Source organism: Ixodes scapularis, unplaced genomic scaffold, assembly GCF_016920785.2.
Source record: "Ixodes scapularis isolate PalLabHiFi unplaced genomic scaffold, ASM1692078v2 PGA_scaffold5__190_contigs__length_132052651, whole genome shotgun sequence".
NCBI classification, from domain to species: Eukaryota; Metazoa; Arthropoda; class Arachnida; order Ixodida; family Ixodidae; genus Ixodes; species Ixodes scapularis.
In genome coordinates this window covers 56165100-56177714 of record NW_024609880.1, presented here as the reverse complement: position 1 = coordinate 56177714, position 12615 = coordinate 56165100, and the positions used below count along the sequence as shown (strand labels likewise).

Sequence of the window (12615 nt, the reverse complement as noted above, 5' to 3'; positions counted from 1 at the left end):
TCTCACAAAAATCAACATAGTCACTCAGCCATGGAGCAAAAATGATTGACATTTTTTTAACATCTAAAAAAAATAAAACTAGGATTAGTCGGCAAATCCTTTTTTCTTTTGCGCCACGCTCTTCTACAAGCGCGCCACCAGCCTTGGCTGGGGAGTTCCGGATCTCGTTGCAGATTGCTGATAAAGTAGACGGGAAGCGGGAACTCGCTATTGACTTTTTAGTGGGCTTTGTTCCTTAGGTCGACGCGTCAGCTACACGACAAGGTCCGGGTCTGAAAACAAAAAAGGGAACAATAACCAAACAAAATTGTGTACGCAATATTTTACTGTGTATTTGTGTATTTCTGTCATCGCAATAAGAAGTAACGTGAAAGTAACTTGAAAAGTAATCAATTACTTTGCAGTAATTGTTCAATTACTTCTGGGAGGCAGTAATCAGTAACGGTAATCGGTTACTTTTTTGACTGTAGTAATTGTAATTGTAATCAGTTACTTTTTTTCAGTAACGTGTACAAGTCTGCGTGACACTCACCAAGACACTAGATTGGCTTGGATGGCTGGCAGCGTCCACCGCGGGCAGGCGCTGCCCGCGGCGCCTGCCCGCGGCGGACAGGCGCGGGCAGGCGGAAAGTGAAACTCAGTATAGAAACACAGTTTGCGTACCGTGTGGTAGTCGTACCACGTTCCGGCCGGAAAGTAGCCCTCGACGGAGACGACCCCCTGAAACGCCAGTCCGTTCAACGATATTTAGAATAATAGTAGTTGAATGTGCGCGGCATTCAGATCCTAAACGCTTAACAAGGCAGAAAGTTGGGCAAGTTGGTTGATCATTTTACAAAACAGAAGAGGGGAAAAAAAAGAACAACGAGAAACAGGAAACAAGGAAGGCATACACACAGCGTTCATCCTGATGGGTTAAACTGAAAAAACAAAGAAAAGGGGCGAGATGCCTAAAAAAGAATGAGCCTTGTTGAACCTCATTTCTTATACATCGTGCCCTTTTCTATGTTCTTCAAGTTTAACTCATCAGGACGTTTTCTAAGGCGTGCAAACTAAAGGCCCGTTCACACTCTTGCAACCGAGTACGACTGAGAGAGACGAGACCGGTTTTTAATCCTCTTGCGATCTCTTAGGACCAGCTCCGCTGCACAGATGTGCCAGCAGGTGGTGGAAGAAAGTTACAAGTTTATTTGGATTTAAAAAAAAAAAAATAAATAAAACTGTGATAGGCAATCTACGCCGCCACATCGCAGACGATGCACGCATGGAGAGAAGTGCTGCCGACAGATGGCGTACTCCGCGCCGAAAAAGCGCCGGGCAATTCGGTTTGAGCAGACGATCTTACAAAAGAACCCGAATCGGTAGGCGCCTCCTTGACGCGGCCTACGCCATCTGTCGCCAGCACTTCTCCCGATGCGTGCATCGTCTGTGAAGTGGCTGCATAAATAGCCCAAGACAGTTGTTTTTTTGTTTTTTTTTTTTTGAACGTGGTAAGTTTATTTATTGATTTTTTTTCACTGTAAACTTCCACCACCTGCTTGCACCTTCGTAGTAAATTGTAGCGGGATACGTTAAGAAACTAATTTTCGCGAGCCGTCTAAGGTGCCTTAGAGGCGTTAGTTTATATGCTGTGCATTAACGCAGCGCTGTGTCTGTGCCCTCCTTGTTTTTTTTGTCTCGAATTGTTGCGCTTTTACCTTGTAAAACCTAAACACTTAAGGCTCCTTCACACAGTTGCGTAGATTGCGTTGCGCTGCGTTGCGCTGCGTTGCGTCGTGCAGCCCAACGCCTCCCCATTGGCTTGTCGTAGGGGTCGCCATAGCAACAGCTCGACGCAAGCAGTCTCAACGCAATCAAACGCGATTGTGTGAATGAGCCTTTTGTCAAAATAACAACATTTCATGAGTCGTAACTAAAATACAAACTTTGTACCACGCGCCTGTTCCGTCAATTCGCTATTGGGTGACAACTATTTCGGGAAATGAAAAGAGAGCTTGAACGTAAAATTTGTTGAGCATACAACTTTCTAAAGAAGTCAAATTTCAGCTCAATTCTCGCTGTATTAGTTTATTGGAACCTCGTAATGCATGCAGCTCATCCCCATCTAGAACGTCTCACCTGAACGTGAACTAATGGTAAAGGCTACAAGCGAGGAGCTCCTTGCGTTCGATCGAGCCACGACTGCACCACTACACGTACAGCGGTAGCACCAGTCAAAGCTACGTGCTCGCGCTTGTAAGCTTGGTGTTTGGTCTATGGTAAGGCGAGACGAAGTACAGCTGAACTGAACGCATCTATAGATTCCTCTAGGTGCAATATAACTTCTTGGGCGTTGATATTTTTTAGAAGGCATATGGGCTCATGTCGCAATTTTCAATACTGACTGCTGTCCTGCAACAAAACAACAGTTTCGCATTGCAATTTCGGCACACAGTGACTAGACTTGATCCTGAAAACTTGAGCATGACAACTGGGAACAATAAGGTAGGCATTCAGAAATTTCTCCACACTGCCCATTTGACTGGCCTGTCTTAGAGAGTTAACGTTCTTCTCAGGTACAGAGATATTTAAAGGGCCTTCCTCACCTGTTCAAGCACCGGCGTGATTAGCAGCGACTCTCCCCACATGAACTGTCGATCGACATCGAGTGCAGTCGGGTCGTCTGGGAACCTGAGCAACACAATTTAACATGAGCTATATTCGGCGGCCTCGTTTCAATCTCAGAAGAAATCACACTTCTTAGTCGTTTACGTTGCGATATCAGCAGCAGAAAAGTTGGAGGTGTAAAAACACCAGTAAAATCTATTTATTTCAGTAAAGACTGGTATCCTCGAGCCGAGATGCGCAAATAGGGGTTGCGGGAGGCTCAGGGAAACGGGCGGCTCGATTGGCAGTTTTATGTGTTTTGGGGAGTCGCGGGCCTGAAACGTTTGCGGACCTTTACCCTAGGGTACCTTAACGGATACACGTCTCTTGTAGGACGTATCTTATATGACAATTTAAATAACGATTATTTTTTATTGATTTTTTTCTGCTAGACGCAAACAAGTGGTTCCAGAGTTTAGTTCAGTTTTTGCTGGGTTAGCGAGTATTACGTCGCCATTTTGATTCACGACTCTTTTTTTTTTTTTTTTGTATTCGTGATCGCGCGCTGCATGCCGGCATCGGGTGATATAAAAGGTGGCACTACCATATAAAGAATAACGGAACGATATCATAACCACTACACGTCTAAACCGCCCCTCGGTCAAATTAATGATTTTCGAGCCATAACGTTGCTCCTTAAACGATATGAGATCAGAGAGGCTGCAAGAAAAACCACACACATTCCTTAGGTTGCTACTGCTGTACTTTCACTTTCTGGGCTCGAATGCCTACCCGCATATATTACTTTGTGCTACGATATTATTTAAGGAAAATAAACGCCAACTTAGTGAGCCGAACTGCTAAAAACGAAGCACAGAAAACCGGGAATCTTTTCTTCACGATTGCAGTTTGAAATCGCTGAATCGAAGCGATCAAAACGCATATGTTGTTCATGTTGGTCAGCCACTTGGGTGCTTGGGATCCCTCGCGCGCTTGTTTAACCACCCGAATACGTCCAGGTGCGTTTGTTTACCTCCGACCTCAACCAATGGCGGCGCGAGCGTGTCTGCCTCGTAATCGCGCGTCCTTTACGCCTTCTCTATGCTGCGCTTTGATTTGCGCGCCCCTTTTTGCGTTCGGATGCGCCGAAGGAACAATTTAGACCACTTGCTCGCCGAATATGTTCTCATTATATGGCCCATGTTTTGAGTGTGTTCAAATGTTCGATCGGGGCCGCCGCGTGGTTGCTGCTAGGCGAAATCCTCGATCGTCTGCAAGTGTCTTCGCACTGCCTCGCAGCTCTCTTCCCGCTGCCCTCTTCATCACGTGACAGCGGACGTGCGGTCACATGCACCACATCTGCGCACCGGAAGCGTCCGCCACTAAATTGCGAAACTCTCTTCGTGTTCTTTTATAGCTGCTCTCTCTCTAGTTTCGAACGGAACGGGGCTGCGAAGTCGCACACGAGACTCACACGTGGAACAGGGGTCTTGCCACCGTGGATCCTCTTGTGTGCGCGTGATGGAACAGGGTGTACAGGAAAGGGAGCAGCTCGTAACGTACGCGCAGTGCTCGCCGCACAACGGCCTGGAACTCTTCGCTGAAGGCTGACGGGTCTTGTGCCTGTAGACAACAGTGAGTCGCCGTAAAATTATACAGGGAGAAGCGCCATTAAAAGGTAGTGCGCTGATCGTTACGTTCATTCTTCGTGATTAGTTCGTCGCTGTTCATATAGGCTAATGCCACCCTCTGAATGGCTAGTTGAACGATAATGCTCGGAACTTGTCACCCCGTGTTTCTTGCGCTGACGGTGGCTTCTTTTTATGGGTGTGTCTCAAAACATCCCATTCTCGTTTGGACCTTCTCGCACCCCATTCTCGTTTGGACCTTCTCGTTTGAACCTTCTCAAAACATCTAAACCGGTTTGTTCGCATTTGGTCCCGTTCGCACTATATAGGACCGAATGGCGCGTAATACGTTTTCAGCCCTGGATAAGCACCGACGGCTCGTAGCGTATACTGCAGTCCAATTTAAGAAAAAAACAGAGTAGGGAGTGTGTGTGTGTGCGTGTGTGTGTGTGGGGGGGGGGGGCGAGAAAACCACTCCAAGTGCACTTTTCCGGGAAAAGAGAGAAATACGAAGCCTTCCTTTGACACAAAAGAGCAGTTTGGTGTTTTATTGCCCAGCGCCTGCTAGCACTTCCGGACAACCCAACGAGCGGGTTTTCAGCTTTGCAGCACGCGTTTCAAGAGCAGAGGGGGCGTATTCCAGGAACTATTAGCCAAACCGCAAGACTAAAGCATGCACGTGTGCATGCGTATGTGAGCGCTTGCGTCTATACTCCGTTTCACCTTATGTTGTACCGCAGCGAAGGCTAGAAGCGCGAGCTCATAGCGTTGGCAGCTGCCCTTGGTGCACGGGAGCTTGTGCCGCCGAGGTGTGCCATAGAGCAAGGAGCTCGCGCTTGTAGCCTTTCGTGCGGTACAACACAAGGTGACACAGAGTATAGGCGAGTTGGGAGGGGGGGATCAGGGGGATTGGTGGCCGAGTGGTCTAGCGCACACCAGCTCGGAGCACGTGCAGAACCCAGGGATCCTGGGTTCGAGCCCCACCCCTGCCCGTTTCGATCTGGATGAGCATCGTACCGGCGTGCGGTCGTGTATCACTACTGCGTGATGCACGTTAAAGACCCCAGGCTAGCGGCTGTACCGCACTGGCTAAATTTCTCATCTACAGCTGGGAGACTCGTCGCCCCTGTGAGGCAGACCAAGTTCTAGGCTGTATAAACACACACACAACCCAATTTTTTTTTTGGGGGGGAGGGGGGAGGCGGGCTTAAAGAAGCTTCTTCAGAGATACGTGATGACCCAGCCATAACACCGACACCTCAAAGTGCCCCCATTTGATTCTTTTTTCTTTTCTTAGAGGATGAAACTCGAAGGATGCAACGAGAACGGATCAAATGCGGCAGATCCATCCGAGAGGGACGTTTTTGGGAATGCTCATTTTGAGAAGGTGCAAACGAGAAGGTCAGAACGAGAACGGGCCCAAATGATAACCACACTCTTTTTATAGGGTGCATCAATGCCCTTCTTCTTAGGGTCGTGCGAGTTTTTTCAGCATCCAAACTCAACAAACAAAATCACAGGAACAATTGAAACAAAAACAAAAGAAAAAGAATTGAGTGATATAAGGAGGCGGCAAAATACTGGACAACGTATTTGTAAACGGAAGGCGATACGCGGCATGGCAAGGCCGCTCGCGCTGGATTGGCTGCTCCTCGAGGAGGAAGCTGTGTTGTCACACAGGACGACGAGCGGTTGCTGCGCCGGCCGGCAGTCGGCACGTTGCGCGTGAATCACTATAAATGGGCGCGCGTTTTAAGTTTTAACCTGCACCCCCCCCCCCCCCCCCCCTTGCCTTCCTTTTTTTTTTCACGCAGCTTCGCGTGAAAAAAACGAAGCCGCGAAGCGGCGTGAACAGAGAAGGGGGGGGGGGGGGGGGGGGGGTAGGTGAAAAGCTAAAACGCGCACCAGTGCTACACGCGCAACGCGAACAATCAAGGCCGGACCAGCAACCGCCTGTTGCTATGTGAGACAGCACAGCGTCCTCCTCGAGGAGGAGCCAATCCGGCGCGAGTATCGCCTCGCGTTTGCAAATATGCTAGGGAGATCGGTGGTCGAGTGGTCTAGCGCACACCAGTTAGGAGCACGTGGAGAGAAAGCTCGCACTGCAAAACCCAGGGTCCTCGGCTCAATCCCCAGCCCTGCTCGTTTTGATTTGGATGAGCATCGTACCGGTGTACGGTCGTGTATCACTACTGCGTGATGTGCGTTAACCATTCCAGGCTAACAGTTGTACTGCACTGGCTAAATTGCTCATCTACAGCTGAGAGACAAGTCGCTCGTTAGAGCCAGACTAACTTCAAGGCTGTAGAAACATATCCACGACCAATTTTTAAAAATACGCTACCGGGCAATCTTGTGTAGAATTCCGTCGGTGGTTTTGGAGCGATCCAAAAGCGCTTCATGCTCGCGTCTTTAGTGCGGCAGATGTCGAGCAAGTGCTCCAAGAGGGTACCAAAGAAATAGCGCTTCAAAACGCTCTCCAAATGCATGCACCAAGAAAATTTCCCAATAGAGGTCGATCCGGACGGCGATTTATCACGTGCCTCAGAACAAAAAAGGGAAATGAGGACCTGATACTTTAGGCTAGGAAAAACAAAAACATAAACAAATTACACGCGGAATGTTTAAACAACAAAGGATCGCGGTTCGCTTTTTTTTTTTTTTTTTGAGGTATGGTTGGCGATACTGATTAATGATGTAGATGATAAATTTAGCCCACGCAGGAAGACTGCTAACCGGGAATCTTTGGCGTGCACTACGCAGTAGCAACCAGACAACTACAAGCCGACACAATGTTCATCCAGATGAAAACGGGCCATGGCGGGAATCGCGCACCCTAGAACAGGAAAACACGTACACATTGGGGCGGCCTAATTTATAAAATCAAGATTGGTTGCGAGATTGTTTAGAATTTGTTTGTGTGCTTGTGTCAAGCTGAGTGAATGTAAAAAAGGCATGAGAATGTTCCTGGCAGTTCTATATATGGTTTACACTGACGTCACATTAGCGGCCATTGTTGTGACCTTGCTGTTGAACGCCTGCTTTCTGCAGCGGACATCTCGCAACTACAAATTTGTTTTGTTCTGGCGAGAACAATTGGGAACAACCACCGGCTACCGGATTTGCACCACTAGTCGGTGCCACGGTCACCTCGCTTACCTGCAAACACATAGTAGTGATGTAGGTGCAATGTGCTTCAGCAGAGAACACGGTACGGTAGAGGCACTGGCCAAGTGCGTGTATACGTACTCGGAAACAATTTTCGAAAGCGACTTTGTGAGAAGGTGATAGTTTTAGCATGGCTTCTGTGGTTGCCATGAAAGAACGTCACCAATGCGTTTGGCGTTCGTGGAAGAGAAACAGGAAATATCCTCTTTTTTTTTTTTAAGAAATGGCAAGTGACGCGAGGTTTTTATTGTCGCTCAATTTGCCAGGCCTTTTTCTCCCCACTCCGAAGCGTTTGCAAACAAATTTATCATTAAAAATGAGCTGGCTTTTAGCATCCCTAAACTAGCCAATTTTTTAGTGGTGTAGATTCCAAAATATGCATGGCACTGTTCTTTTGTTGTTGTTTTTTAGTTGGGTTGAAATGCAGTTATGATTTTAGCATAGTCTTACTTGAGTCGATTGTAATAAAAAAAAAAAGAAACAAGAAGCAAAATTTCAACTTTGGCTTTCGAGAACAGTCCCTGCTCGCCACCAGTTGGGATATGCAGGTGCCCGTGGTTTGTTTCCCACACTCTCAAGAAAAAACTGTGTAAAAGGGTGTATCGTTACACCCTTTGTCCCATCTAAAATACCCCAAAACTTCATTTCGACGTGCTGAGTCCTAGAGTCGAACAGACGGCCCCAAATTTTACGAGGGGCTTGATAATGGTGCGATATAACATTTTAATTAGCTATAGTACGTATCACATGCCCCCCAAAAGAAAACACCGAGCTTTTACAGTAAGGCCAAAAAAAACCCCGATTTTTTTTTTTTTTTTGTTGTTGTAGTCAGTAAAATGTACATTAGGTATCTTAATAAGTTGTACCACACGGCTATCAAGCCCCTCGTAAAATTTCGGGCCGTCTGTTCGACTGTAGGGCGCTGTACCTCGATTTGAAGTTTGGGGTGTATTATACGGGACAAAGGGTGTGAGAATACACCTTTTGACACCCTTTTTTCTTGAGGGTGCACGCTTTATTACCATATTGATGGAAGTGTTTGTTTCGATATGACGGTCAAGTAGTACTTGTCAGACAGCTGACTGCCCTAGGGCTCCTCTTTAAATCTGTCCGTTAACCTCCCTATTACCCTCCTGCACAGGCTCGCAAACCGGGACAATTACACGGGTTAATCTATCTCTCTGTCTTCATGATATCCCCTTCCTTCCATCCTAAGAAATTGTTACTCTGTTAAGGGAAGGATTAGCTAAAGTTTTGTATAGTTGGGAACTCACAGTGCTGTCGATGGCGTTGTTGTTTCGAAAGAGCGGGTAAAAAATGCCCAGCTGCGTCCAGCGCAGACAGAGTTCTTCTTGAGCGTCGTCGTAGAAACCGCAGACGTCGGCGCCCACCTGGAACAATGATGCGAGCTTTTTAACACGACCCAACTAATTAAAGAACGACAAATCCAAATTTTGATGGAAATCCTCGTTTTAAAATGCTGGGCTTGAAGAACGTTTCCAGCAAATGCTAAAGGGCAACTCCGGTCCATACTTTTGATTTGGCGATGATGATTGCTTTTAGTGCAGTCAGCGTCCCTGAATTGCAAAGTGTAATTTTTTCTCGTTATTGTGCATAGTTTTAAGATATCGACGCCTCAAAGTTTTGTTTGGGGCGCGGCCAACAAAGCCGAAACTGGCCGCTCGAGGCCCCGGCAACACTGAAAATCAGCTGCTATGTGAACGTGACGTCAGGATCGTTCTCGTTCATCGAGTACACAGGTCGAGCGGCACCCATCTCTGTTGCGCTAGCCGTCTAAAGATAGGAGGTAAGCTGATTTTGTTTTAATTCTGTATACGTGGTAGATATCCAGCATATGTAGCAAGAGTTAGTGCGTATACCCAAAAGCTAGCGACTGGAAAACCCGTGAACTCGTTCGGTGCTGTATACTCGGCGGCCGCCGCCGTACGTGCGCTCTGCCGTACTCGTCGCTTGTATATCCAAAAGCTAGCGACTGAAAAACGAGTGAACTCGTTCGGTGCCGTACTCGGCGGCTGTCGCCGTGCGTGCGGTTTTCCGTATTCGTCGCTAGGCCTAAATTGTCATCGGGTCTCGTGGATGGAGCGGCGTTGCTCTACGCCGCGCTGCCAGTGACGTACAGTACTGGGGGCCCTCTCGCTTTCGCGCTGCGGGTCAGTCTCAGACACGAAGCTTTGAGGCTCTCCGGCGTGGGCCGCGGCGCCCGAACACACGTGTGCTAGGCTGTACACGTCTGTTTTTTCGTTCTTTTTTCCTCGGGCGCGTAAAAGCCGAAATCCAAAGTCCACTCGTCGAACAGCGTTCACCCACACCTTCTCCAATCTCCGGTCGGTCGGAAACTTGTGAAAAAGCACCTCCGGGTTGTGCAGCGGATTGTTTGAGAAACCAACAGCGCTACAAGTTGCACTCGGCATCTTTCGAGGAACAGCTGGGCAGTCTTGGGCGCACCGAGTTGCTCGCTAAAACGAGTCTTGGAGTCCTCACAAGCAAATGAACAAAAGTCTATACCGAAGCTACACGGGCTACAGATAAAAGCAACGGCTAGACACGCCAATCACAAGCCGAAGTAGCGGTGGTAGCGGCTCAAAGAAGCGCACTCCGCGGAACGCCCGGACCGGAGGAAAAAAAGAGAACGATACTGACATCACGGCCCAATGTTGCTTTAGCGATCGGCAACCCGCTGGCTGCCCGCTAAGGAGCAGCGGCTCGCGGCGGGTCGCATTTTTATTATCGGCATTAATTGAGAATGCGGCGTCCCACGGACGTAATATTTTGGCTCGGGTCGTATTCTGTGTCACTACAGCGATACCAGTAATTTATTTCATTTTGAGTTTTGGCCGGAGTTGCTCTTATCGAGGAAAGCAAAACGTTGGTTTCAGAGGCCATCGAGTTGACTCTTTATAAACACCGCGGTGTATAGCTGGAGGAACTGACAGCTTAATAAAAACAGGGTACTTTATTTTTCATGGGCCGCGTACCGATTGTTGCAAACCGCAAATAACTTTTTTCTTAAAAACAAGAGTCATATAAATGCGTCACCACGTGCCTGGGTCGTGATCAATGCGGTTTCACAATAGCATATATAGTGAACCAAAAGAAACAACCAAAAAGAGTGTTTTCGTTTCTTTACGTTTCGTAGCTGGTTGACAGCCAGAGAGCAAAGAACTGTTCTGTATACTTCGTCTCATCCTACGATGGACTAAAGGCCAAAGCCACGGGCCGCCAGGTCCAATCACGTTCCACGCTAAACTATCACACGCTTAGCATTGATGAGGTTTGGACGAATAATGCTCCGAATCCAAAAACGCTGCGTCATTTTTATAGCTTTGACACTGCAAGGAGCCAATACGTCGTGCCTTTCTTTGCGATGTAAAAATGTTGAGTCACTCATGGTCGATCTGAACCACTGTCCGCCCATTCCCATCAGTGATCCGAGACGCGGGCACCGATACGTTCAAAGAAGCGAAATACCACGCAATGTCTAAGTGGCTCGTGATTGGATCTGGCGGTTCGTAGCTTCTGGCTTTAGTCTACCGTAGGGTAACACGAAGTATAGAGCCCGTCCTTCTATGACCCTTGCTTCGCTTTAAAGCGCGTAACACCAAACTCACCCATGTAAGGAACTAATGACTGCGGTAAACCTGCCGCGCATATAAAAGTGTTTACGAATGAGTGTTCCTTCCTAAACAATGAGCTTCATTTGTTCATTAATGAGGTGCGAATGAGCGTGTATCGTAAAATCCCGACCAATCAGTCACCAGGAAATCTCGCCCACGTCATATTTCTCCCCCTTTACCTCTCCACAGGGCGTTCATTCGGAATTCTACGCTATATGTGTGCAGTGAATGAACGAATGGCACACAGGGGTATCACCAACACACGTAAAGTGGTGCCTATTGTGAGCGCTATAGGACGCACATTGCAAGTAACCAGCTAATGCCGTACCAGGGGAATGCCGAACAGCGAGAAGTCTAGGATGGCCGGAAGAGAGCGTGCCATGTCCGGCCAGCGGCTGGCGTTGTCTCCCAACCAGTGGCCCACGTAGCGACCGCTGCCCACGAACGTCGAGCGGGACATGACTAGGCTGCGTCTGGCACCGAACAGCTCCTTCAGAGAACTGCAGATGGAAAACCAAATTACAAATATAATTAGTTGGGCATGTGGATACGGCATGGGAATAGAACTCTGAGGCAGTCATATTAAAATTAGCCATTCAATTCACACAGCACGTTATACTACGCTATCAAAATTAGTATATGCTGCGCTGGAACTCGAAAAATCGCTCATTTATCTTACGTAAATAGTTTAATAGGTCGTGGACCATCAAACAATATCGCGTTCGAGTGTTGCATACTTAGCACTAGCAAACTGGCGCAAATTAGATACAAGTATACTCGCATACAACCTGTCTGAACCCAAAGTACTCCAGCGATTTTTGAGCTACCTCAACTAACTATATTTTCTGACTTCCCGGCCTTTACCCTTTCTGGTACGTTATTTAGTATCGTGAAATTCATAATAGTTATTGCGAAATCGGCAAATGAAAATGATGCAAAAACCAACATTCAAATATACCCGCCCTTCTCAGGGCCTAGACGTCAGTGGAAGGCAAGCTTGTCAGTCGGGCGAGCAGTCTAAAAAATAGATTATGCCAATCATTTGTTCCGTGCTGGAGCGCGGGGACTGGAGCGAGCTTCCAAAGCATTTATTTGACACCATGAAACTGCTTCGAATCAGTTGGGAACAAATTCTACAGTCCAAAGAGTAAACCCCTGCACTTCCACTGACGTCACTTTTTCGTTGTTGCCAGTAGAGACTTTCAGTTTGAAAAACACAGTGAGGACCAAAATTGTAAATTCAATAACTTCGTAAAAAAAAGTTATTTTGACCTAATATTTGGGATACTATTTTGGCGATGTTGTTTGGCGAGTTTAGCAAAATTTCAAGCAAATCGGGTACCATGAAGAAATCGGCGGAGTACCCCTTTAAGGTGCAGTTTCAAGGGTCCGAAATGGGTTATTTTTTTTCGGTCTTTGCTTCACAAAGCTTGCTAGCGTATAGGGTGTATTCACTGGCGGCCATAGCTGTGTGCGCGAATGCTGAGCGCGTGCTGATGGCGAGCTTCCACAGTTCTTTTGCAACGTGCATTCCGCACCATCGAGAGTGCCGGTCTTAGCAGCCTATTGATGTGAGCTCGTTCTGAACATGCGCTCAA

The 12615-nt window shown here is 47.5% G+C and overlaps 2 protein-coding genes across 3 annotated transcripts in view; one reads left to right on the top strand and one right to left on the bottom strand.

Annotated features, from left to right (window-relative positions):
- LOC115313047 (UPF0764 protein C16orf89) overlaps positions 1–12615 on the top strand; it is a 370567-nt gene that overhangs the window by 201136 nt on the left and 156816 nt on the right. The gene's annotated exons all lie outside the window — the stretch shown is intronic.
- Positions 1–12615, bottom strand: part of LOC8052376 (maltase-glucoamylase, intestinal) — a 79952-nt gene that overhangs the window by 8077 nt on the left and 59260 nt on the right. For both annotated transcript variants that reach the window (XM_029981396.4, XM_042294022.1), the window contains 5 exons: positions 11346–11517; positions 8657–8773; positions 4061–4209; positions 2586–2670; positions 664–720 (listed from right to left, as the gene is read on the bottom strand). In XM_029981396.4, coding sequence (XP_029837256.2) covers positions 664–720; positions 2586–2670; positions 4061–4209; positions 8657–8773; positions 11346–11517 — 580 coding nt within the window. The remainder of the gene's footprint in view (positions 1–663; positions 721–2585; positions 2671–4060; positions 4210–8656; positions 8774–11345; positions 11518–12615) is intronic.